The 24,153-nt window shown below is 47.9% G+C and overlaps 12 protein-coding genes across 12 annotated transcripts; 6 read left to right on the top strand and 6 right to left on the bottom strand.

Annotated features, from left to right (window-relative positions):
* Positions 1 to 24: 24 nt before the first annotated feature.
* F4812DRAFT_171929 (uncharacterized protein) lies at positions 25 to 921 on the top strand. Its single transcript, XM_047929952.1, has one exon. It carries the CDS (start codon positions 93 to 95, stop codon positions 705 to 707), a length of 615 nt encoding a protein of 204 aa, XP_047793585.1. The 5' UTR covers positions 25 to 92; the 3' UTR covers positions 708 to 921.
* Positions 922 to 2,907, top strand: F4812DRAFT_171930 (zf-ZPR1-domain-containing protein). The gene is made up of 2 exons (XM_047929953.1): positions 922 to 1,335; positions 1,420 to 2,907. Exons 1-2 carry the CDS (start codon positions 1,135 to 1,137, stop codon positions 2,683 to 2,685), a joined length of 1,467 nt encoding a protein of 488 aa, XP_047793584.1. The 5' UTR covers positions 922 to 1,134; the 3' UTR covers positions 2,686 to 2,907.
* Positions 2,893 to 5,155, bottom strand: F4812DRAFT_413348 (glycoside hydrolase family 72 protein). The gene is made up of 5 exons (XM_047932786.1): positions 4,723 to 5,155; positions 4,507 to 4,648; positions 4,360 to 4,433; positions 3,878 to 4,231; positions 2,893 to 3,790 (listed from the first exon to the last, which is right to left on the bottom strand). Exons 1-5 carry the CDS (start codon positions 4,789 to 4,791, stop codon positions 3,194 to 3,196), a joined length of 1,236 nt encoding a protein of 411 aa, XP_047793583.1. The 5' UTR covers positions 4,792 to 5,155; the 3' UTR covers positions 2,893 to 3,193.
* Positions 5,156 to 5,463: 308 nt separating this feature from the next.
* On the top strand, positions 5,464 to 7,812 carry F4812DRAFT_413345 (lariat debranching enzyme, C-terminal domain-containing protein). Its single transcript, XM_047932785.1, has 3 exons — positions 5,464 to 5,774; positions 5,846 to 5,947; positions 6,019 to 7,812. The coding sequence occupies exons 1-3, from the start codon at positions 5,562 to 5,564 to the stop codon at positions 7,546 to 7,548; spliced, it is 1,845 nt and encodes a 614-aa protein (XP_047793582.1). The 5' UTR covers positions 5,464 to 5,561; the 3' UTR covers positions 7,549 to 7,812.
* F4812DRAFT_413341 (POZ domain-containing protein) lies at positions 7,813 to 9,252 on the bottom strand. The gene is made up of 4 exons (XM_047932784.1): positions 8,917 to 9,252; positions 8,804 to 8,852; positions 8,387 to 8,526; positions 7,813 to 8,313 (listed from the first exon to the last, which is right to left on the bottom strand). The coding sequence occupies exons 1-4, from the start codon at positions 9,041 to 9,043 to the stop codon at positions 8,303 to 8,305; spliced, it is 327 nt and encodes a 108-aa protein (XP_047793581.1). The 5' UTR covers positions 9,044 to 9,252; the 3' UTR covers positions 7,813 to 8,302.
* A 692-nt stretch (positions 9,253 to 9,944) lies between these two features.
* On the top strand, positions 9,945 to 11,562 carry F4812DRAFT_171822 (ras-domain-containing protein). Its single transcript, XM_047929951.1, has 3 exons — positions 9,945 to 10,321; positions 10,545 to 10,748; positions 10,850 to 11,562. The coding sequence occupies exons 1-3, from the start codon at positions 10,040 to 10,042 to the stop codon at positions 11,255 to 11,257; spliced, it is 894 nt and encodes a 297-aa protein (XP_047793580.1). The 5' UTR covers positions 9,945 to 10,039; the 3' UTR covers positions 11,258 to 11,562.
* Positions 11,563 to 12,447: 885 nt separating this feature from the next.
* On the bottom strand, positions 12,448 to 13,380 carry F4812DRAFT_171722 (DASH complex subunit Dad1-domain-containing protein). Its single transcript, XM_047929950.1, has 2 exons — positions 13,071 to 13,380; positions 12,448 to 12,838 (listed from the first exon to the last, which is right to left on the bottom strand). The coding sequence occupies exons 1-2, from the start codon at positions 13,176 to 13,178 to the stop codon at positions 12,614 to 12,616; spliced, it is 333 nt and encodes a 110-aa protein (XP_047793579.1). The 5' UTR covers positions 13,179 to 13,380; the 3' UTR covers positions 12,448 to 12,613.
* Positions 13,381 to 13,656: 276 nt separating this feature from the next.
* On the bottom strand, positions 13,657 to 16,109 carry F4812DRAFT_413323 (Metallo-dependent phosphatase). Its single transcript, XM_047932783.1, has 4 exons — positions 15,339 to 16,109; positions 14,843 to 15,278; positions 14,330 to 14,759; positions 13,657 to 14,265 (listed from the first exon to the last, which is right to left on the bottom strand). The coding sequence occupies exons 1-4, from the start codon at positions 15,496 to 15,498 to the stop codon at positions 14,074 to 14,076; spliced, it is 1,218 nt and encodes a 405-aa protein (XP_047793578.1). The 5' UTR covers positions 15,499 to 16,109; the 3' UTR covers positions 13,657 to 14,073.
* Positions 16,110 to 16,260: 151 nt separating this feature from the next.
* Positions 16,261 to 18,958, bottom strand: F4812DRAFT_413320 (tannase and feruloyl esterase). Its single transcript, XM_047932782.1, has 3 exons — positions 18,155 to 18,958; positions 17,325 to 18,077; positions 16,261 to 17,219 (listed from the first exon to the last, which is right to left on the bottom strand). Exons 1-3 carry the CDS (start codon positions 18,647 to 18,649, stop codon positions 16,887 to 16,889), a joined length of 1,581 nt encoding a protein of 526 aa, XP_047793577.1. The 5' UTR covers positions 18,650 to 18,958; the 3' UTR covers positions 16,261 to 16,886.
* Positions 18,959 to 19,142: 184 nt separating this feature from the next.
* On the top strand, positions 19,143 to 21,130 carry F4812DRAFT_413317 (uncharacterized protein). Its single transcript, XM_047932781.1, has 2 exons — positions 19,143 to 19,611; positions 19,719 to 21,130. The coding sequence occupies exons 1-2, from the start codon at positions 19,522 to 19,524 to the stop codon at positions 20,928 to 20,930; spliced, it is 1,302 nt and encodes a 433-aa protein (XP_047793576.1). The 5' UTR covers positions 19,143 to 19,521; the 3' UTR covers positions 20,931 to 21,130.
* A 12-nt stretch (positions 21,131 to 21,142) lies between these two features.
* Positions 21,143 to 22,997, top strand: F4812DRAFT_413315 (uncharacterized protein). The gene has a single exon (XM_047932780.1). The coding sequence runs from the start codon at positions 21,585 to 21,587 to the stop codon at positions 22,722 to 22,724; it is 1,140 nt and encodes a 379-aa protein (XP_047793575.1). The 5' UTR covers positions 21,143 to 21,584; the 3' UTR covers positions 22,725 to 22,997.
* Positions 22,998 to 24,105, bottom strand: F4812DRAFT_413314 (uncharacterized protein). Its single transcript, XM_047932779.1, has 2 exons — positions 23,314 to 24,105; positions 22,998 to 23,247 (listed from the first exon to the last, which is right to left on the bottom strand). The coding sequence occupies exons 1-2, from the start codon at positions 23,825 to 23,827 to the stop codon at positions 23,162 to 23,164; spliced, it is 600 nt and encodes a 199-aa protein (XP_047793574.1). The 5' UTR covers positions 23,828 to 24,105; the 3' UTR covers positions 22,998 to 23,161.
* Positions 24,106 to 24,153: the final 48 nt, after the last annotated feature.

Here is a 24,153-nt window from a genome sequence, read left to right as displayed (position 1 = left end):
AATTTCCTAACTCTCTTTTGGTCCCTTTTGGCCCGTAAGCATAATGTAGAAAACTATAACCCCTATTCAACTATTCAACTAGGATTTTCAAGATGACGAACGAGACTTTACCGGAAAGCCTTCGATTTCTCACTGATGCTGCCCACCTTCTTGTGAAGACAGCGCCTGAAGCCTCAGCGTACCTTATGGCGCAAAGAAACTCTCTGTTATTCCACAATGACTTGGAGCAGTCGGATTTACAGAGACAACACGCGTGCGGTGCTTGTGGACATATCATGATCCCAGGCCAAGGGAGTGAACTGAAGATTGAGAGTAACATGGGTCTCAAAAGAAGAAAAGCGAAAAAGAAGAATAGCACTTCCAAGGGTGTAACTGAAAAAAGCATGTCGACCGTTCAACATCGAAAGAGGTTTACTTGCGGAATGTGTAGTAGATACACCGATTTCATACTTCCTCTCGCACCGCCTACATCTAGGCGTCGTCCACTAAAGTCGACGAAGTCCCTGAGTTTAGACGTCTCTCATCGGAATGCGCGAAATGCGCCTACACCTCCCGAACCAGTGAAAACCTCTGCAAACGCTAGTAGCAAGAAGAGGGCGAAGAGCAGAAAGCAAGGACTCCAGGCTTTACTTCAGCAAGCCCAATCTTCTGCATCGAAATCTCAGAGCGGCCTCGGCTTGAGTTTGAGTGACTTCATGTCGAAATAATTCTACGGATGGAATTCCATTGGGTACAAGTTACCGCCTGTTAATGGGGTTAGGTACCTAGGTACAATACATCACTATGTACCTAGGTACTATGTACCTTAGGTGCCCACCTAACATTGCTTACGAGAGGTATCAGGGGAGGGATAGTTCTCGACCTTTCTAACAGGGGCTAGCAATCACTAGCTCTCGGGCGATTGTGGTGCTGTATGCCACTGATGAGCCTTTTTGCTGGTAAAAGATATGTCATAACCCCGCGCTACCGCGACAAAATACCCCTCCAAATTTTTAATTTTGAGCCAAACAAGAATAAAAACCAGTCAATCAACACACATACATATTTAGGCGACGCGTACCTAAAACAATCAAATCTTCACCTTTTCCAAAAAATAACCTAAAGAATAAAATTTAAGAATAACAATTTTTCAAAATGCCCGCAGCCGACGAATCTGAACACTCGACGACCGTCACCTCGACCGATTTCTTCGAGGCCATTGGCCAAAAAGCTGGACACCTCGCCCCTACTACGAATGGAACGAACGGAACAACAAATGGGGAAGCGCAGAAAAACGGCGACGATGAGAAGATCGTCGAAGAAATTGAGTCACTATGCATGAACTGCCATGAAAATGTACGTAATTTTTCGGGGGAGGATGAATGCTCACCTACCTAAGGTATGTTCAATGTCGAGGAACCTCATACTAACATTGTACAGGGCATAACACGCATGCTTCTCACTTCGATCCCCTATTTTCGCGAAGTTATACTTATGTCCTTCTCTTGCGACAAATGCGGCTTCGCGAATTCCGAGATACAATCTGCCGGTACCATCCAGCCCAAGGGCTCAAGCTACATCTTGCGACTTACCGAAATGGCCGACTTCGAGAGGACGGTAATCAAATCCGACACTTCTATCGTCAAGTTCATTGAGCTCGACCTCGAAGTTCCTCCGGGTCGTGGGCAGCTTACGAACGTTGAGGGTCTTCTGACGAGAGTTGTGGATGACCTCGAACTTGGACAAGAAGCGCGAAAAGAGCAATCGCCCGAAGTGTTTGCCAAGGTCGACGAGATTATCAAAAAAGGCCGAGCGATGTTAGCGGGAGAGGCTTTCCCGTTCCGACTTTTAGTTGACGACCCAGCAGGAAACTCCTGGATCACTCCTAACATGCGTGATGGTGTTGGTAAATGGGAGAAGCGCGAATACTTACGCACTCCGGAACAGAATGAAGCCCTAGGTCTAGCCCCTACGAACCCGGCCCCTGGCGCTGGTCAAACTACCGACGACGACGACATCGTCCCAGACCAGGTCTACGAATTCCCTGCTACTTGCCCTGGATGCATGCATCCTTGCACAACTAATATGAAGATGGTGGACATTCCTCACTTCAAGGCTGTTGTCCTGATGTCAACCGTCTGTGCCGACTGCGGATATCGATCCAACGACGTCAAGACGGGAGGAGAAATACCAGAACTGGGCAAGAAGATCACGCTGAAAGTTGAGAACGCAGAAGACCTCGCCCGAGACATCCTCAAGAGCGAGAGCTGCGCGCTCGAATGCCCCGAACTCAACCTCCAAGTGAACCCCGGCACACTAGGCGGCCGATTCACCACCGTGGAGGGCTTGCTCACGCAGGTGCGCAACGACCTCCACAGCCAGATCTTCGAGACCGGCACCTCGGAGGGAGGCGATTCTCTACCCGAGGACGAGAGGTCGCAGTGGACCAAGTTCTTCGAGGACATCGACGCCGCCATCAAGGGCGACAAGAAATTCACCGTCATCCTCACCGACCCCCTCGCTAGCAGCTACGTCCAGAAAGCCGTCGACCCGGACCAGGACGACCCCCAGATCACGACGGAGGACTACCAGCGTACGGAGGAGGAGGAGGAGGATTTGGGTCTTCGGGATATGAAGACCGAGGGGTACGAGGCGGACGCGGCTACTACAACTACAACTACTACTACTACGAATGGCACTTCATAACGGGTTGTTGTAAAAATGGGGTTGAGAATGTTTGCGATTTTATGTAGCATGAAGATACCTGCTTGAAGTTTGGGGAAATGGATATAGGAGCTGCATTTACTACCGGGGATAGAAAAGTGTTTTTTATTTTGTTTTTCTTTTCTTTTTAAATACCGTAGCTATATCAAGACCTATCATGGTTTTAATCAAGATCGTGTCCTAAGGTTTTGGAGTATTCTATTCGCAGGTCGAGCACCTAATATGCATTGTGCTGAGTAAAACTGACATAGGCTATTCTTCCGCGATTCTTTAGCCTCCATAAAAGGGGTAGGGTACCTAAATTAGGATCAACATTATTTTTATTTTGCTTCTCGTCGAAAGTCATTTAACAATTCAACACCCGTCATTTTAATTTAGTATATTCAAATCGCTTCACTTGAGAAAGTGCTTCACATAAACATTCATCGTTGATGAAACGCCACGCTCCAGTACCTCTTGCAAAATTAACGTTCTGCATGTAGTGCTTCATCTAGGGACCTATTCCGTCGATGTTTAACTTATCCCACATAGAGTCCGCGAGATCTTCCACGGTTAGGTCCACCCACTCCTTACCCGCATCGACCCATTCGCTGTCGTCGGTAATTTGCGTCTCGATCTCGGCCCAGTTTACCCGGCTGCGTGGTACAGATCCTACTGGCCTCTGATTCCAGCCGGGGTGGGGCGGATTGGGTTTCGTTCCCGACATGGCAGCCGCTTCGACGGGACGGGAGCGGACCAGCATTGAAGTTGGTAGCGACTGAAAGGACTTTTTCAGCTTATCGCACAGGTTCCGGAAGTCCTTAGTCTTTCGGTAGCGTGGGGTATTGTCCTCCAGTAAAGTTGACCGTCGCACGAGACCGTAGTGGTTAATCGCATCGAAGAACTCGTGCACAATGCCGCCTGAGAACACGCGTAACATCCCGGGATCCGAGTAAGTTGCATAAGTTTCCCAGAACGCGCGTGGAGTAATACTATTGTTGCCATATACAAATGACACTGGTATATGCGTCGAGGAGAACATGTGAACTAGCTCTGAGTATCCGGATGCCTGCATCGTAAATTCACCAGCCCAGAAGAAGTTGTAAAACTAGATCATAAGAAGCAGAGTAGGTTAGCAACGTAGCCTAATACTTACACTTAGCTATCATGTAGGTACTGAAGAATGGATACTTGCAATGAAGAATTCGATCGACTCGTTATCGGCTCCCGAACAAAAGTAGCTGTGTTGCTTTTTCACGGAGGACCTAGTATCTGCCGGCGATATGACCCCAACCGGGACGACTCTCTGGTGTCTCTTGGCTGCTAGGAGGGTGAGATATTGTCTGACATCTCGCACTACTGCACGAACAAAAGGTTCAGTAGCTTCTTCCGTTTCAGATGTGATCAAGTCGGTTGATATGGCGAAGCCTAATAGATTGGGATAGTGCGCTAGCTTTTCCACAACTTGAAAGAGGCGTTGCATAAAGTTTGAAGTGTATGGTCTCAAAGCTCCTTGATTGCTAAGCGGGTAGCAAATCGATTCGATGGACTATGACCACCCACAATATGTAAGCACAACCAAGCACAACCGACAACTAGGTTTAGATACTTATGAGAGGCAATTGAATGATTGCCTTGTCGGATTCAACAGATGAAATCAGAAGGGTAAAAACTTACGGCTAGAACATATATTCCATGCCGGGCTAAGAGATTCATGCAAGCACTATGGCTTTTCGTTTCGTCAATATGGCCTGGTCACTATTGTGAGCCCCTTATTACCCCGATGAGATATGAAAACCAAATGCTCATTTGGAGTCAACCTACTAATGAACAAAGTATTAATCTTGAGGTCTTTTAATAATGGGAGAATTCGTTCGAGCTCATGTATCCGGTCGTCGACTAATGCATCCGAGCATGACACCGAATTGGTTTCATGGAAGTGGTACGCGACGCCGTTTATAAGAAACTGATCATGTGTTTTGCAGTTAGAATTTAACTGACGACAATTTATATATGTGATAAATCGTAATATCAACTTACCCGCTCGATACCTCTCCAAAAGTATCGACCTTGGATTGTTATTGGTATTGGGACTATGGAATGCGACATGGCTAAACTGTTTCCCCTTCCTCTTAGGTTAGGGTACCCCCTACAGTAATGGTATGGTATTCCCGTTGGCCGAGATTCAACGGCAGAATAAACCAAGTTATTGAAGTAATGCCAGGTATAGGTATATATTCGGGGAGTTTGTAGATGTGTGAATCTTATATCTTATAAGTAGCTACTTATTGAAACGAAAATAAGAAGGTGAAGTGAGGATGAGGACGAGGTTAAAGTTGAAGTTGAGGTTAAGATGGGCCGAGTTCTACGTTACATGATAAAGTTCAGTATCAAGATCCCAAGTCAGTTACCTAACGTCTTAAAGGTAAACGCGCCTTCCGTGCACTGTCTTGACATCGCTGTAGCCTATGAGATGTGTGGCAGTGACTACCTCATAATTCCATAGGTCGAGACCGAGCCCTGGAGGTCACCTGGTAGATGAGGTACCATGTAACCAATCAGCCAATGCACCTTAACGTAAGGAAGCCGATCATCCCACTACCTAGGTAGGTACCTCCTACAGCTAGGTACCTAGGTAGGAGGTACCTAAGTTAATTGACAGAGGTACCTAGAAGGTAACATGTAGGCGTAGGAGGTACATAGTACACATTATGTAATGTTGCACCAAGTACAAGCATTAATCGTCCCCACACGAGCTTAAAGCTTCTTTCTTAGCTGCGATACACATTTTTCTATCACGTTATTTGTAGAAGTTCCAACGCAACTTTAGCATAATGTAAGTTGGAAACGACGACAAGGAAGCCTTATAATACGCATTTATGTCAATAATAGTGAGCAGGTGCAACCCATGGCGCTCTGCGACAATTCCATTTTTAGTGTCGATTGGCGCTAGAGCACAGCATCGCTTTGGGCCTTTTCTTTACACAAAGCTACAACTTCGGTACAAGTCCCACTCAAAGACTCTTAAAAAGCAGGCCATGGAGGATAATCTGTACGAAGCCGACGGTGTGCGAATTGCTTATGAAGGCTGTGTAAGTTTACTCCGAATGACTAGGCGACTATATACCTATAACTCTAATTATTTTTGTTTTTAAACGCACAGGGTCATGGCACACTCGACGCAATATATGCTTCGGTAGCCACTTCATCTAAACAGAGAGGATGGGATGGTGTAGATCTCCTAATTATTGGCGGTGATTTCCAGGTAATACATAATCATATAATAAGCCTCATATAGTATAAATCCTAGTCAACAAGATCTAACAAGAGACGTAGGCTACTCGCAATGCAGCGGATCTCTCAGTTATGGCGGTACCGGCCAAGTACCGCCGGCTTGGGGACTTTCCGGCATACTATAGCGGCAAGAAGAAGGCCCCATACTTAACCATCTTCATCGCCGGAAACCATGAAGCTAGCTCATATCTGTGGGAGCTGTATTATGGCGGCTGGGTCGCACCTAAGATGTATTACATGGGCGCCGCCAACGTACTGCGCTTTGGCCCATTACGCATCGCAGCGATGAGCGGTATCTGGAAGGGCTACGATTACCGCAAGCCGCATCACGAACGTCTACCTTTCAACCAGGACGATATCAAGAGTTTTTATCACGTACGTGAGTTTGATGTGCGCAAACTCTTGCTGCTCCGCGAGCAAGTTGACGTTGGGTTGAGCCACGATTGGCCAAGGGAAATAGAGAAATATGGCGATTATTCTAAGCTGTGGAAGATGAAACCTGATTTCAAACAGGAGAGCGCCGATGGCACTCTGGGGAATCCGGCAGCTACATATGTTATGGATAGACTGAGGCCGGCATACTGGTTCTCTGCACACTTGCACTGCAAATATGCTGCTATCAAGACATACGAGCCTCCAAAAGACGAAGAGACGCCTTCCGATGAACCCGTAACAAAACAGGAAGAAATTGTACCGGCCACGTCGGAAGAGGCAACCGCAAACCCAGATGAGATTGACCTTGATATGGAAGATGATGAGGATGGCCACCAACTAGCCGAGCCAACTGAACCAGCTACTGCGGCCAACTCTACACAAGACACAAGCACAGGCGCTGCAGGCGGTGTATCTGACGAACTTCGTGCACAACTTCCAGCATCATTTGCTGGACCGGCGCCATCCGAACCAAAGGTCATTCCGGGGCAGCCTGTCCCACCCACGATAACAAATACCACCACTCGGTTCCTTGCGTTAGATAAGTGTATCCCAGGACGCAAATATGTTCAATTGTGTTCGCTAGCACCTGTCGACCCCACACACTTAACTAAGTTCCCGCCGTCGAAGAATAAAAACCGACGTTACGTTCTACAATACGATCCAGAGTGGCTTGCCATAACCCGTGTCTTCGCACCGCATCTGACCATAGGCGACCCCGAAGCCCAGACGCCTCCTGATTTGGGAGAGGCGGCATATCGGCCACTGATAGACAAAGAGCGCGCTTGGGTAGAGGAAAACATCGTGAGCGCGGATAAGCTGGTCGTGCCCAATAATTTCACTCACACCGCTCCGCCACACCGTCCCGGAGTTGACCCTGAGACGGTCAACTACCAGCCGAATGAGTATACGAACCCCCAGACCGCGGCCTTTTGCGAATTGGTCGGTGTGCCGAATCTTTGGGACGCGAGCCCCGAAGAGAGAGCAGCACGTAAGGAGAAGGGGCCAGCTCCTGAAGCGCCAAGGGTGAACCCAGGCGGCGGTGGGTCGAAAGGAGGAAAGCGCGGTGGCCATAGGGGAGGACGGGGCGGCGGGGGGCGAGGTGGAAGTCGCGGGGGATGGCATGGGCGGAAAAACTGATGTTGAGTTCTGAGAATGTTCATGTACAAACTACCTGGTATATGCTGAATATTGCAGACTGGCGTTTTACCCGGTATTATGTCTATCATCTAATGGCAACGGCTTAGCTTACTCTTAGCATTCATAGTTCGTTGAAGACGTCTCTCCATGGGCTTTAAATTTTCACATGTCTTGATGACACCAGCATTACCGTTGACATGGGAGAGAAGATTTGCAGACACAGTTAATACATATATAGGAATAGATTTGATCGTCAAGTAGAATTTTATTATAGAGTCTACTAGGTTAGATCTGATAGAGATGTATCCCCTCCTAAAAAGCATGGTCTCTACAGAGAAACACAAGCCACGCAGAGTGACGGGGGATTATTATTAATCTTCCATCCGTTATAGACATTCAACCCACGGAAGAGTTAAGAGTTGAACGCATATGCTTAGATGGGGTTATAGTGAGGAGGAGGAAAAAACACATCCTGATTGCTTCTTATCTACGTTAGACCTACCAATTATTCGAATCATGGCAAAGAGTACGTTGAAAAGAAAAATCAATAACCCTGTTCCATTTGATCTTCGCCAAACTACTACCTTGTACTTGGACTTTTCGAGGAAAAAAAAATTATCGTAATCGTTGTGTCCGTGGTATCATAACGCCGATAAACGCCGGTGTCCTATCCCAAACACCAAATTCACCTACTGCTATCCTAACCATTGGCCAAGTTGACACATCTCATGTAGGAGGTAGTCATAAAGTAGCTTTAAGTTGGCTCTGCGGGTAGGGTGAAAGAGGTTCAAATGGTAAGCTTTTTCAGTCGTACAAACATAGCGGCTAGTTTTCTTACTGTCGATTCCCAAGAAATCTGCGGCCATCAGAAGCTCGAGGCAGAGTTCGACGGGGATCTCCATGTCCGGGACGTCTTCTCTCTCTCGGTTCTTGTACCAGTAGTGGCAGTACTCAACTACCTTCTCGAGCACTATTCCGCTGTGAGGTTAGATTAGCCCCGGGGTCGCCTTTTTTTGAGAACGACAGAAGTGATAAGTGGCGGCAACAGTATGAATTGCCGAAGGGATACATGTGGTGTCTCAGATCAAGTGTAGTTGGCTGTCATCCAGACCACATTGACGGTCTGTCAGTAAGAACACAGCGAAATATTTATGATTCATCACTGACGACACATATGTACCTAATGTATATGCGAATGCGAACAGGGGAGTGGGATGAGCGGGATGAGATGATTTTCCCATGATTCCTAACTTACTTGATCTCTTCGAAGACACATCGACCAGTTCGCGACTCGGAGAATTGGCCTAACACTTGTAAGTCCTATTTCCCCGGGAATTCAAGGTTCGAACCGAGAAGGATTTGCTATACTCTTCGGATCCAGCATGCCCTTTATAGCACGGCTGATCAGGGTTGCCTCGCGAAGCACAACGAACTCGAAGCCATCACTCGACACTAGAGTTACAAACTTGTGCGGGCTAACATCGTAGGTTGCCATCCTGAAGGATCTTTTTCCGCAGAATTCTGTCGGGAGGGAGTTTTACTCGCAATAAGCTTGGCAGCGCGAGAAAGTTGAATTGGACAGATGAAGAAAAGAAATAAGAAGGCGGCTGGTAAAAAAAAGAAATTTTTGAGTACGGAATAACGTTAGCGTTGGGCGTCAAGCGCCTCAAAAACCTGGTGGGACTAAGTGGGCTATGGGCTTTGTAAAAGTGGCAGAAGTGGCTGGTAAGTTGAGTATGTGGGGCATGAAATGCACAAAGTTCATGTTCTAAGGAACATTAGCGGGATAAGTCTAATGGCGCTAAAGGCTTTAAGGCGTCTAATTGGCTTGTTTACCTTGATGGGAAGGTGGGGCATGATTTATGCAAGCTGAAACGGTGAAACAATGGGTGGAGTTTAAAATCGTTGCCCTGTCGACGTCCAAATTGACCTTTCTATTGACGTCTGACGAAATGCAGAAGCCCGATCAACGAAATCAACCAACCATTGCGACCAACTCAGCCTCAGACAAATCCACAAGTCCACAGTCCACAGTCCACATTCTGCCCCCCAAACCAACCTTGCTTGTAGCCCTCTCTTGCATGATAATTCCGTTTCTGCCCTTTTTCAAACAAACAAGTCCCTCGAATCCAGAACCTCGATCATACATATATACACTACACACAAAAGGGATTAAAAGAGAAAAAAAAAGGTCTCACCTCCATTCCATCCCATCTATTAATTCTCACCCCTCTCCCCCATTGTTCGGCCCGCCGAAACAAAATCCTCTCTCTACCATTGTATATTCGCCTAATCACTAAGACGGTTAAAGAGGTGTTACCCCGACCTGACTTTAATAGGGATAAAATTAGCCAGCATATACGCATATACGAAACAATCCCGGGTCATAAAATAGAGGAAACAGAAAAAACACAGAAGTACTTCATAACTACTATACCGGGGACAAATTACTGTTTCTCTCTGTCTCTTTTGCCAACGGGGCGCAATCGGCATGGCTAACCACCAATATCGCAATTCCCAATACGGCGGCCAACCTGCGAGCGAGAAGTACGATAGTGGTGTCCAGAGGCGGCCGACGGGCAAAGAAGGGCGTAACACGCGGTCCAGCGAAGGCACAGTTAGCACAGTCATGAGCGCGTCGACGGGTAGAGAATCGTCGGCGACCCACGTCACGGACGCTCCCGCATACTCCAAGAAGATCGTGGTGGTCGGCGACGGCGGCTGCGGAAAGACCTGTCTCCTAATCAGTTACAGTCAAGGATACTTCCCAGAGGTAAGAAGAAGAAAAAAGAAAGAAAGAAAGATGGACAGACGAAGACGGGATGATGATAGATCTGGCCCTTATAGTCTCATACCTACAATAACTAGTCTTATTTCTCCTTTTTCTCCCCCCTCTTCCCCTTTCCCCTCCTCCATCCCCTTTTCCCCACGGGTGAAGTTTTAGAGCATATCGTATCACAATCACTCTTCCCGGAAAGCTAACCATCGATGTATAGAAATATGTCCCGACTGTCTTTGAAAATTACATCACATACCCAACCCACCAACCCAGTGGTAAGACCGTCGAACTTGCGCTGTGGGATACCGCCGGCCAAGAAGAATACGACAGGCTGCGGCCGCTATCGTACCCGGAGACGGATTTAATATTCGTCTGCTTCGCCATCGACTGCCCCAACTCCCTAGACAACGTCCTCGATAAGGTTTGTCTTTCTCCTCCCTCCCCCTTTTTGGGGGGGGCTTCCTTATAAAGGAAATAATACGTAAATAGATGGGAGATACTAACAGAGGTGCGAAAATGTAGTGGTACCCCGAAGTCCTCCACTTCTGCCCGTACACGCCCCTCATCCTCGTCGGTCTGAAGTCGGATCTGCGGAACAAGAAGACGTGCATCGAGATGCTCAAGACGCAAGGCCTGACGCCCGTGACAACGGAGCAGGGCATGGCCGTGGCCCGGAAGATGGGCGCGCAGTACATGGAGTGCAGCAGCAAGGAGATGACGGGCGTCGACGAGATCTTCGACAAGGCCATCCAGACCGTCGTCGCCAACGACAAGCGCAACCTCGAGGCCGCCATGGCCGCCGCCCCCTCCTCTACCGGCGGGAGCCATTCTGGTAGCCGCTCCGTCGGCGGCGGCAGCAACCGGGACAGCGGCGGCATCCCCGGGATCCGCACTTTTAAGAAGAAGAAGCGGAACTGCAACTTCTTGTGAGGAACGAAACGTGCGTGGGTTAGCAATGCAATGCAATGGAAAGCAAAATCCCGATTCCGAATCTTATTATAACGAAAGAGGCGGCGAACGATGAACGATGACGGCTGGCGGCGGCGGCGGCGGTGGCACGGAGGCAAAGGCTGGCAAAGGCACATGGCAAATGGCTTTCTGGATGGACACACGAAACGAAACGGAACCAACCAACACACTCACGCAAAAAGAAAGTGTCGGTTAATGATCAACTTTTGCATGACATCACATTGACTACTTTACTTTATTCTTTTTTTTTTTTTTTTTTTTTATCATCATGCTGCTTTTTTTTTGCTGTTCCACATTCTCGACGAAACGCTTCTTCTTGTCATCACGATAGCGGGAAGGATAAGGTAAGGAACTGCCGGTTTTTTTTTATATTTTATTTTATCATATCTCTCCTTTTTTTTCTTCCTCTTCCCTTTCTGTTTCGGTCTTCTTTTCTTCGTGTTTTGTTTCGCTCAAACCCTAGAAGAGAAAGGCTGAGACGAGAAAGAAAGAAGGGAAAAAGGAAGAGAGTGAGAGGGTTCTTGTATACAAGATTCTTCGACCACGGCGTTCCTGCGATTATTTTTGTTCCCTTTTCAGTATAGGGTCTAATGACTTAGGGTTCAAGGAGGGGGCCAAGGTGTTTTATCTTCGACGTCTCGTCTCGCCCCGGCTGGCTGGCTGGTCGGCTTGGTCATTGTTTTCTGCGAATAGCTGATGCGGCCGGCGCATTATTACCTATTATTTTTTTCCTCGTTTCTTTTTATTGAGATCGACGTGAGGAGAAGAGAATAGGAGAGAAGAGAAGAATGAAGAGGAAGGACAACGAGAAGAAAGACAAAGTCCCACGTTTTGCCTCGTTGAATTGCCGAGGAGAGACGAGAAGGAGGGGAGTAAGGCAGGCAGACAGGAAGGATTGGCCTTTGAAAAACGAGTGTATCACCATTCATGTTATACTGAGGGATCTGTTTCCTTTTGTGTTGCGCGAGAGATTCTTCTTGACTTGACCATGGCATGGGATTAGGAAATAAAGAAATTCACACAATAATCTTGTTTGACTTCGTAATCTGCTCCTTGAGATTTTTTGGTGTGATGTGTGATGATTGATTCGTAAGTTTTGTGATATGTAATGTTGTCGTAGTAGTGTGCCGTGGTTAAGTTGAGTTGTTAGCCACGGCGGGTATCGTCATGATAAATAATCATCACCTGCTTTCTTTCCTCTATCCCCCTCTCTATTCTCATCATGTCGTCGTAGTAGCCCCTCGTCCTTCGTGATTCGTATAAGGTTAGGTTAGGCGCATAGATATCCGGTCACGGACTTCTTGCTGTTTTTTTCATTCAAGAGCCTTTCCTGTTCGCTCCCGACTCACCAGCCTCGTCGTCGTGCCCATCTTGGTGTCCCTGTCCCTCGCCCTCCGCGTTACCCTCCTCAGGATCCTTGGCCATGACGCCTTCGAATTGGGACCATAGGGCTTCGACGGAGGAGAACTCGTTTCCGACGGCGACTACGGCTTCAAGGGACCGGTTTAGCTTGTTGATGTTGGCGAGGACATGTTCGAAGCTCTGTAAAAGGAGGGAGTTAGTCAGCTTATTCATAGGTGTGTAAGAAGTACCTCGCTTATATGTAAATGTAGCTCCTCTGTATAAGGTAGTTTGTATCTCTTCAATATCCATACCCTCTGGAGAGAGAGAAGAGTAGGATTGAGTACCTCCTATCTGTTATAATGAAGTGAAAAGAGAAGCGAAAGAAGAAAAAGAAAAAGAGGGAAGGGAAGTATTTAGGTAGACTACGCACCATAGCAATCTCACTAATTAGCGCCTCCCGCTGCTGCTCAAAGTATGTCTTTTCTCGTGGTCCTGCTGGCGTCGTTGATCGCTGAAGGGACTGCTGATTTGATGCCATTGCGGAATATTGATAGAAGCAGTAAGTTGTGTAGTAGGGAGTGTTTCTTCTTCCTCAAAATTATTTCGTAAAAGGTTCGCAGTTCCGATTGTCAGAATTGCTACACATGTAGGTACCTAGGTAGGCAGTAATATGTTGTGCAGTATTAATTATTCCTTAGAAACGGCGACTGACGCGCTGTGGCGCGTAGATTGGAAAATTGAGGGGTCTGATTGGAGATTGGAGACTTTCAGTTGGAGTACGGATCCGTACAGGTACGGAACCCCCCACTACCGTACCTTAGGTTATCCATATAACGTCACTGTCTGCGCAACAATACATGCAGCTATCCGTATAGACTTATAATTCCATACCTGCACATAGAGTCAGTATCAAGTATAAGTAAGGAGCCGAGACATGTCTCTAGCTTCTTTAATTATATGCGGCAAATTGAAATCAATTACTTGAAATAGTTATACTGTAGTGTCTGGAAGGTTAAGTTGCAGTGTTCATATTAAGACATAGCTTAAGACATAGCTCCATAAAGCGGAATTCATAGTGTTGAAACTCAAAGTGCACAGGTCATTCTTGACTCTCTCTTGGACCACTACCTAGGTACGTACTAGAGAGAGCACTTTCAGAGTTCTACTATACAGATCAAAACGCTACCGTGAAATACGGTGCTACATTTCCATGGTAGACCCCTATCCTTTCCCCCCCCATCCTTTCCTGCCATCATATATGCCCGGGCCTTGTGTGTCTATACCCTTTGGTCTCCGCTCATCATTCCTTCATGCTGTGAGAATAGACTGGAAACTGAGTAAATAAATAAAAGCCTTCCCCTATTAACGCCTTTGTGGTGGTATCAAGAACTTCAAAATTCCGTGGCGGGTCTTTGTAACTCATGCATAATGCATCATAAGAAGTAATCAGAGGGCCCGCGCCGTCCTGCTGGTACATGTCTCATATCATCAGGCACAGCTGAGAATATGCTAAACTTTGGGTCCAAGTTCTTGTCAACCGACATGATGGAAGCAACGTTTCCGCAGCGGTAGCAGTAGTTTGGAGCTGACCAGACCGTGACAACCGAGTTTTGAGGAAAGTGATACTGTTATACCAAATTAGCATACGGTTAGACCAAAATCAAGAGCATGTTAAAAAGGCAGTCTTACCTTGTAGCCCTCGTTAACAAGCTGGTGAGCACGGGCAATCAATTTTAACCCATTAACATGGTTAAATTCCGTTGCAACCTTATCACCGAAAAGCCACCCTGCACCACGCGGACTGATGGCCCAGGTCTCGACTTCTTCAGGATCACTCCAAACAAGGTCACAGAACGCACCCTCGTGAGGAATCTCTTGTGCTCGGGCTACGACGCGGATCTGGTCAATAGTGCGGATTTCAGGACTTAAACCTCCGTGGACACAGAGAATTTCACCATCCACTATGGCTGCTAGGACCAGGAAATCGAAGACCTGACAACACGACTTCCAAACAGAAGCGTTTCCGTATTTTTGTTGGCACTCTTCGTAGAACCCATATACCTGTGTAATTTGACGAGACTCGTGGTTTCCACGGACGAGAACAATACGATCCGGATACCTGGGATACGTTAGAATATAACACATAACTTAGGTACCTACCTAGGTAAGTACCTATGTAATGTAAATGCAGGAACTTCTTACTTGGCCTTTAAACACATAAGTAGTGTAAATGTTTCGAGACTGAAATAACCTCGATCCACAAAATCACCCAAAAACACAAAACGGGCATCAGCATTTGACACAGTCGGCGCAGCATCTGAGGAATTGCGCTGCCCAGGCTCGTTGCCCTCTTCCTCATCTTCTTCCACATTGGTAGATTCATCGCTGGGAAGTCCCGGAACATCTCCAGTTGGTGTTTTGGGCTTCTTTATCTTCTTCTTTAGCTTCGGATTTGTTATCTCTGTCGGAGGCTCGATATCGGCTGATGTGATAACGGCTGTGGAAGTCGCAGGAGGTTCCGTCGCAGGTTGGCCTGGCATGCCACCACTGACGCGAAATAGCTCGAGCAGGTCATAGAACTGACCGTGGATATCACCGCAGATAGTCACTGGTGTGATTACGGGTTGAATGTTGGATTCTAGAATGGGCAAAAGTCGGATTAGCAAATCGACTTGTCGCGTTCCGAAAGCTAACATACCTTCCATCAAAACTTCCTTCACCATTTCGCAAAGCTCTTTCATGACTGGCTCCGGTAGATAGCGGCATTGCTTAGCTTGCTCGAGCCATTCGTCTAAACCCGCTCCGGGAGTGAGTTTTGCTGGTCCCGGTTTAGGGACCGCAGTACGTGGAGAACCCATTGCCCTATCGTGGATGTCTGGAATGCCTTTTTTTGGCACTTTGACCTATAACCAAGCTATGTGCAGCAGTATTGATTTAACAGGATCGGATCGGCCTATAGGAAGCAAGTTTGAATACCTGCGACCGTAAAACCAATAACACCAAGCGCAATAAGGACAAAAGATTTCACCAAGATGCTGTGAAAAGGTTCCGTAACATTAGCTTCTAGGATTTCTCTCAAGCTGGAAACTTCGAATTAACTTTGCGGGGAAGTTATTTGAGGATTGCCAGTTGTGAATGATTGGTGTTTATTTTTATGAAACTTCACGGCCGTCGAAGGACCAGCTTTCCGATAGGCAGAGTGAAGTTTGGTGTGTCACTAGGTTCGTCTGAGCTTGGACCTAGTAAGTCTGTACGGAAGTGGTGGACCTCAGAATCGTGGGATATTCGAGCTTGGAAGGTAATTGGCTCCGTTGTAGCTTGTGGCTTCACGGAAGCTTTTGTTCCAAATACAGTGCCGTATGTGAAGTTGAGAAAATAAAACTTTGAATTGGCTTTCGCAAGGATCGGGCGCCGTCTACGTCCGAGTCTCGAGGTTGGAAGTGACCCTCCGCCTGTAACCCCCGGCTGGGGTCGGCGCTACAGTTATCCCGGAGCTTGGAGATGTCTTTAGGTACCTATATGCAAGTACCTAATCTCAATTAAAGCAAGTCACGTGCACATACACGTATTTATGAATCTATGTACATACCCGAGTGCATACATAAGTACCTAGGTACATTAGCTAAGACTCCCGAAAGAGGTGTATTATGTATACTACCCCTTTTCTATTATGTATGAACACAATACCTTTATTGTGCGTTGAATCAAAAGTTATGCTGCGGAACCTCAAGGTTTTACTTACTGTCTAAGTGCTGTTTGCAACGCATTATCACAAGCGCTTACCAAAATAAATGCACCGAAGCCGTTATCTAAAATACACGATAATGAAGAAAACAGGGCGAAAACTAAAGAAAGACGAATTACAATTATAAAAAGTAAATCAGCAATATTCCTAATATGACAAGAAACTTGTGTCAAACCATATACTTGTCCTGACTCCTAAATGACTGCATTTCCTTCAAAAACCAACAGTCTGATTTGTGCAGGACCTTCTATGGATCGGTTTATGAACACGACACAAGACTACCTAACGTAAGGTATACTCAGTATCTTTCAAATTAGGTATTATGTCAAAAACTAAATTACACGAATGCAAACCCAAAAATCTACATACCCGTCTCCCGGGATATACACCTCCACAACCCTATATCCCGGCATCAATCTATCTAAACGCTCAAGGTTCCCCTTGATACATTAGGTACCTAGATAGGTACATCCATACATCCATACACAACGCTACCTACTCTTATTTACACTTCCAGCATTTATCCGAGCTATCCTCACTAGTGCAATTGTTCTTCTCGAAAACTGCCTTCTTGGGATACGGGCATATGATCTCGGCCCGAGTCGCGTTACCGGACTGCTTTATCATCACGGGGCTCGACTCCGGCGCCGTCCCGTTCTCCACCCATTGCCGCAGCTGTTCGAACATGCTCGTGGGCTGGCCGCCCGCCCCGCCGAAGCAGTGCTCGAGCCCCGGAACCTGGTAGTACCGGAAGAAGTCGGACGTCGTGTTGTCGAGGTGCGAGACTTGCTTGTAGTAGCTGAGCGTGCTGGCTGGTGTGATGGCGTTATCGGCCTGATATTGTTTTCTATCATTAGTATCTTCTTTTCTCTTAAATAGGTACCTAGGTACCTACTTAGGTACGATAAATGTATTGGATAGGTAGGAATAATGACTTACCAGACCGTGGAACGTCATCATCTTCCCGCCCGCGTTCTTAAAGTCTGCGAGGTTCGGATCCGTCGCGGCCATCGAGGAGCTGAAGATGCGCTTCAGGGTGCGGAACATGTAGTCGAACTCCTCGGGCGAGACCTCCGTGATATTGGCAGACGTGTCCCGCAGTATGAAACCCTGGTACAATTGCAGGAACGCTTCGCGGCCGGTGGGCACGCACTGCTGCCCGCTCCGGTTGCACGTCGTGGGCGCGATGCTCGCGAGGTCCGCCCCGATCTCGAACCCGTACCACATGAAGTCGCCGTTCGAGAACCGTGGCCCGTCCCACATACTCTCGGCGACGGCGGCCGCCGCGGCGCTGATCGCCATCGTCGTGTTCGTGTCCGCGCACTCAAAGTTGGTCCCGATGTAGTCCGACGCGGAGAAATTCTTGCGGCATTCCTCCGTTTCGGCGATGAGGCCGTCCTTCACACCGTCGAGTTCGTCGCACGCAGAGATCGCGAGGGATGTCAACTTCGTCAGCTCGCACGCTCGCGGATATTGTTTCGTGGAATCCATATAGAACGCCGCCCAAGCCGATGAGGTCATCAACTCGGCCCAGTACAGCGCAGGCGCCGCGGCGATAATTCCGTCGTAAACCGTGGGGTATTGCTGGGCGAGGATGCTGGCTTGTCGACCGCCCTGAGAACATCCGTTCCAATAAGAATAAGACGGACCGTGACCGTAGTAGCTCTTGATCAAATCTTTTGCGATGGTAGCCTGTGCGTAGACTCTAGTATTAGCACCAACGTGATCTTTACGGAAAATTTCCCAATATGTTTGTTGCGTCCGCTTACCGCATCGTTCAGAGTAACATGTCCAAGATCGTCAAATGCAACCAGGTTCAGATTTCCGGGACTAATAACAACCCAATCCTGAGATAGGGAGGTCCATTCAGAAGATAGGGGGGTTCCAAGGCCAGAATCTGTCGTAACGGTCGCATATCCTTCCTGGATGGCGGCAGCCATAGCAGCGTACTGGAGGATAAAACGACCAGCTGTCCAGCCACTACCTCCTGGGGCGTATAACCTGTCGTTCCAGTCGTTCACGGGCAACCAAGTCTCGACGTTGATAGTGTCGTTCAACCCCGGGTGCGTATAAGTGACCGTGACATTGCAGAACGTAGCATTCTGTACATTTACGGAGGGCTGAGTATATCGCCAATCTGCCGAGACGGGGAAGTTGTAGTTGGTAACCAGGTTTGTATCCACGGAAAGGATCTCGGCGCCGAAGAGCGTCGGCGTCGAGAACGTAGACGCGGTGCAAGAGTGGTTAGTCAGTAAGGAAGTCATCTTTTACGGTAATATTAAGCCTCCTCGCCTCGTAGACTTCAAAGGGATGTCACACCAAGTCATCTTGACTGAGTTGGAATGCTACTCTTATATATGAGGCCTTGGATCGAAGGACGCAAACTAGATTTAATCCCTACGACATCATCGACGTACGTAACATTCCCTATTCCAAGCCAGTCAATGCGGATCGTCGTCCGATTCCTTCTCCACAGTGAAACTAGACAATGGCATCGTCTTTATATGTTTTCAGGGCGATGCGAAATTTAGTAAGCAACTACTATGTACGAAAAAAAAAAGAACCAATACTAGAATTTACGTATAGAATACGAAAAAAGATTGTTTTGGTTGCAGCCTGGTCTCGAGCTAGACCAAATTAGCTTGCCCGGGGGGATACCCATGTTGCCTCGTCCTGTCCAATAGAAAGTTTGCATTGAACGTCCAGCACGTACCTATGCATCGGACCTGGGCTCCTAGCATTAGATCAGAAAAGGAGGCAACGGGAAGGGGGTGGCTTATAGGGGAGAAGTTACTACTAGTGCTTTCATTCATTTTTTTTTCTGTATATGAAATACTTCCTATGAGAGCTAGGTTCTATACTTCCGTGCTTTGTATAATGCTCTTCTCTTTCATTTCTGTTAAGTTGGTTGCTAGCATTATTTTATGGGCTATCCCAATTTTCATATATGTCGCGGCTAGGCATGGGGACAACCGAGTAATGCCACGCACCAATTTCTGTTTTTACGTATATCGTTTTTTCCGCGTATAAGATTTTCGCGCGTATTGTACGAAAAAGAACCTTTTAAGAAATCCTGCGTAACAAAAGAAAGCGACCAATCCTTTGGCGTTGCCAAATTCGCCTTAGGTATCTTCCCATGTCCACCATAACCGATCGTCACCGGACGAGAAGACCCCATAGGAAATCTCGGGCAGGGTGCCATAATTGTAAACAGAGAAGAGTAAAGGTGGGGCATTCTTTATTAAGACTCGCCAGATCTCTCTGATATGCATTGCTTAACTCGATGTGTATGTGCCGCAGAAAAGCTGACCATATACTAATTTATTTGTCCAGTGCGACGAGCTCAAACCAATCTGTGGTAACTGCTCACGATTTTCCATCCCTTGTGGGTTTTCGCCACACCTATGTGGAAGCGAGAAAAGCAAGAATATATTACCTGATGTCCCAATTCGTCGGAAGCGAGGCCGGCCACGTAAAGATTGGTCGGCTATCACGAGGGATTCTGCACCCCACGGTGAGGATGAGGTCGGTGAAAGCTCTGAAACCACAGGGTCTAGCCCAGGTCCGTCACTAATAAAGGGGCCAATTTCATCTCCTCAGTTGACTGTTGATGAACTAGAACTGCTGTATCACTATCTAACCGACCCGAACTTCAGCCACGGGGACAAACTGATGTGGCAGGTCAAAGTCCCTCGCTTAGCCTTCAGTCATCATTATGTCCTCCATCTGATACTAGCCGTATCGGCTTTCCATCTTATGAGGGTAGATCCATCTCGTGCAGAGCACTTCAGGAAGCTTGCAGATACCCATCACTCTATAGGCATTCGCCAAGCAACCAAACTCTTTCCTCAGCTTAGCACAGAGAACTGCGCTCCATTATATGTCGCTGCAGTCTTTGCCTGTGCCTGCGGCTTTGCCAAGGAGCCGACTCCAGGGAATCTCCTCATTATCGCCGAAGGATGCGAAGTACCTTGGCTGGACCTACTAAGAGGAGTCCGACTCATTGTTGAGAATATCGGCTTGGAACACGTTTTCTGTGGCGTTTTGGGTCCATTTCCTCCACCAGAACCCAAGGAGCCAACAGAAACAGACGAATACCAAGTCGACTTTGTATCGTGGGAAGAGCCTCTGCAGAAGTTATCAGCGCTCGTTTCCACTGCGCCTTCGTCAGCCCAAGAAATTTATAACAGCACCTTCGAATGCTTAACATGGTGTTTCCATGAAACTTACGGGACATCTACTGCTCCCAAGAGCCTGATATTTGGTCAGCTTCACGTGATTATGGCATGGATATACAAACTAGACGAAGGCTTTGTGGAGTTTATACGCCAGAAGCAATCTACTGCCCTCATAATTCTAGCGTATTTTTGTATACTTCTCAGTTCGCTCGAGTACTATTGGTTTTTACAAGGATGGGCGAACCACATCTGCCGAGGCATCACGAACTCTCTAGATCCATCATATGAACACTGGTTAGAGTGGCCAAGGGAACAGATCGAAAAATCTCTTAAATCACGAATAAAAAAGAGAAGAGCGTCTTCTTGAATGTTGAGTTGCTAGGAACCCGTCTGTCAGGGATATGTGGCGCCATAGCGACAGCGCAGAATATTACTTTGAATAGTATCTAGGATGAGGGCGTTTTAGACTTGTTGCTCGAGTGTATTCGGGAGTATCATATATATTCCTTGAACATATATTCTTCCTGTTTATAAGTTAAATGCTCCGTAAGTGTTGATAAATGATTGTATCGGGACTGTCTTGAAGAATATGCGAGAGAGACGGCAGGCAAGCTGACATTGTCCGGAGACAGTCTCGGTAATCCCGTAAAGAAAGACCGTTTTCACGGCCCCACTCCAAAAACGGTGGGAAAGGGTGGCTCCGTATATGTTCATAGCCCGTTCTGAGTACCTAAGGTAGCTCGATATTGCATATTACGAAGAGGTACTTGAGAAGGCTTGAAAAGGAAGGACAAACTCCCCTTCCCCATGCCCCACCAGTGTGGAACGTCACTACGAGCGGGACCTAGGTAAAGCTGTTAGTTACTAAGTTACTTAATGTATTAAACTTTCTTGGACCTGATTCAGAATTTCCAATTAAATTAAATTCCCAATAAAACCCGGAGCTTTCATTCTCGGGCGCGTCTCGCGCGTTAAAAAAAAACTTGGAACTAATCATCATGACTGAACCAACTCGAGATTCATGTCCGCCTCCTCGCCCCGCCAATCCCATGAACCGTCCGATATAACATGTATCGCGCCGGAGCCCTTCGAACCTATTCCCCTTATCGCCGATATCGTGCGTACCGGATATTGCATTCCGGGCTCGATATTTTTGGTTGAGGGCGTCGATTCGGTCCATACGTCCAGATCCAAAAGATGGCGCACCGTACGTCTGTTGCTAGGAGACGGGGAGCTATGTATCCAGGCGCTGCTATCGGCCGAGATGCATAGATACGTAGACCAAGGGGAAGTTGCTTTTGGTTCGTACGTTAAGCTGGAACGATTCCGAGTCGAGTGGAGGAACCTTGGTAACGGAACTGACGGGGACTCGTCAACTACCAAGGGAAAGGAGAAGGCGAGTGGTGACCACGGCAATGGTAACAGCATGGTCTACTTAGTCGTCGATGACATCGCGCTTGTCGGGTGGAACAATACTCTCGTCGACACCGCGCCAGTCGAAAGCACCGATACAGGCACTGAAGTGTCACAAGACCAAGCTAAGGACAAAGCCCCGGCTTCGATCACAACCAAGCCAGTCCCAGGCAATCATAAAACACAACCTTCCGATAGTGGCGTTGGCCTCTTGGAGAAACTAGCTGACGCGGATGACGATTTTGAAGTCATGCCGAACGCTGCTTCGAAGGCAACCCAGAACAGGATAGACCTCGCCGGGAAATCCAAGGGCGGAAACAATCTCCCCTGGCTGAGCAACGACCCAGGCAAACCCCTGAAGCTCACCAAGCTACGCTCGATCCCGAATCTACCGTATAAGCAAAACTGGAGCGTCAACGTGCTAGCCGTAGTTTCGGCAATATCGGGCCTCGAGCCTTCGGGACTACCCCCGTATAGTCAGCGACAGGCCAGACTCGCCGACCCGTCTACCGATAAGCACGTGCTCCTGACGGTATTTCTTGACCCGGAGCAGTTTATGCCGGCGGTGGGGAGCGTTGTGTTGCTGCTAGGTGTCAAGAACCACCGCTTTGACGGCGGTAGCTTGAAGAAGTACGAGAGCGACCGCCCGGCGGCCGGGAATAGCTGGTGGTACGAGAATCCGACGCAGTTCGAGTGGTGCGATGTCGAGGGGCTGAGGCGGTGGTGGGCTGAGAGTCAGATTTGCTAATAATACATAAGTCTTTAGAGCATTAGGTAGGCAACTAGGAAGAGGCTGGCCAGATTAGCACCCGATAGACGCGCATGGGTGGGATAGCAAGCAACTTAGGAACGCCGACTGCCGTTATCACATACTGTAACTTCTTATGCATCACTTCGATTAGTGAATGGACCCGAGGCAGGTAATGATAGTATATTATCCAGGATATTTGGTCGCTATACAAATAAACACGTGCTACATCCTTGGGGATCATACTTCGCTAATAATAACCCATTAGCAGCAACGACCATTCCTTGGGTCTCATGTCATCAGTTCCACTAAGTATGTCCATGGTTCAACTGCAACTAGTTCTTCCCATTATCCTTCCGAAATATTCGCTTCTCAATAGTCAAGCTTCAACCCGTTTTCCACCGCACACATCCGCTAGCGATGTCACCATTGCAGACTTAGTAGTTACGGCCACCAGAACTCTGGGGGGCTTCGGTAGTTCGTTCGAGGATCCTGTTCACAGCTTGGTCTAAGTAGTGCATGTCTACAACACGAAAGTTAGTGAGTATTTCCAAAGACAAGAAATATAAAGATGCAGTGGTTTACGTACACTCGTCGGGCGTGTGTCTCGTGTAATTCTCACCGAAGAGCTCGCGCATGTTCGAGTCGGGGAAGAGGTAATAGTTCAGGGGTCTCGGGGCGCCGTCGTGCGTGGTCAGGGCCGATCTCTTCCAGTTCTCTAGCCGGTCCATCATGCGCACGACCGTGGCTTGGCCAGGGATCTCGCCGACTTGGGGGCCGTTGTTGTTGACCGGGTCTCGGTTTTCAGAGCGGGCTTGGAATCCGCCTAGGGGTAGGTATTGATACCAAGCTTCGGGAACGGAGGTCTGCATGGTTTGGTGGACGCCACTGGGGTCGAAGTCGTGTCCCATGTAGTGCTCGCCATCCATATGGCCGAGAACGTGGCCGGGGTCGTGGAAAGACGTGTTTGCGATGTACTGCCCACAATCGCACGAGGGCCCGTGGTTTTGCGTAGACCGACCGCCAGGGCGGCGGTTGCTACCAGAACGGCGGGTGCCGCATCGGCAAGGGTTGCATCGGCAAGCGGCGCCGCAGGAGCACATTTTGCTATCCCTTGGATGTGGTAATTAGTGGTATGAAAGGTAGGTATGTCCGGTACTGATGGTAAAAGGAGTCTGATGGTGAGGTTTGAAGAAGTAGAGTAGGTGAAGATGAGGATGAGGTTTGGATGAAGGCGAAAAGTTGGGGAGGGGTTTCATGTCTATATAGATAAAATTTTAGCCTCCAAGCAGATATCTCGAGCGATGTTTGAGTCACGATGACCTTCCATGTGTGAAGTTTCGAGAGTACGTTGACGTGTGTTGTGAGTTATAGTGATGCCTCGACAGTTAAAATACCGAAGTCCAAATCGAGAACGGAGAAGCTTTGT

Source organism: Daldinia caldariorum, assembly GCF_022478825.1.
Source record: "Daldinia caldariorum strain CBS 122874 unplaced genomic scaffold F4812scaffold_2, whole genome shotgun sequence".
In the NCBI taxonomy this organism is placed as follows: domain Eukaryota; kingdom Fungi; phylum Ascomycota; class Sordariomycetes; order Xylariales; family Hypoxylaceae; genus Daldinia; species Daldinia caldariorum.
This window is presented reverse-complemented; position numbering and strand designations above follow the sequence as displayed.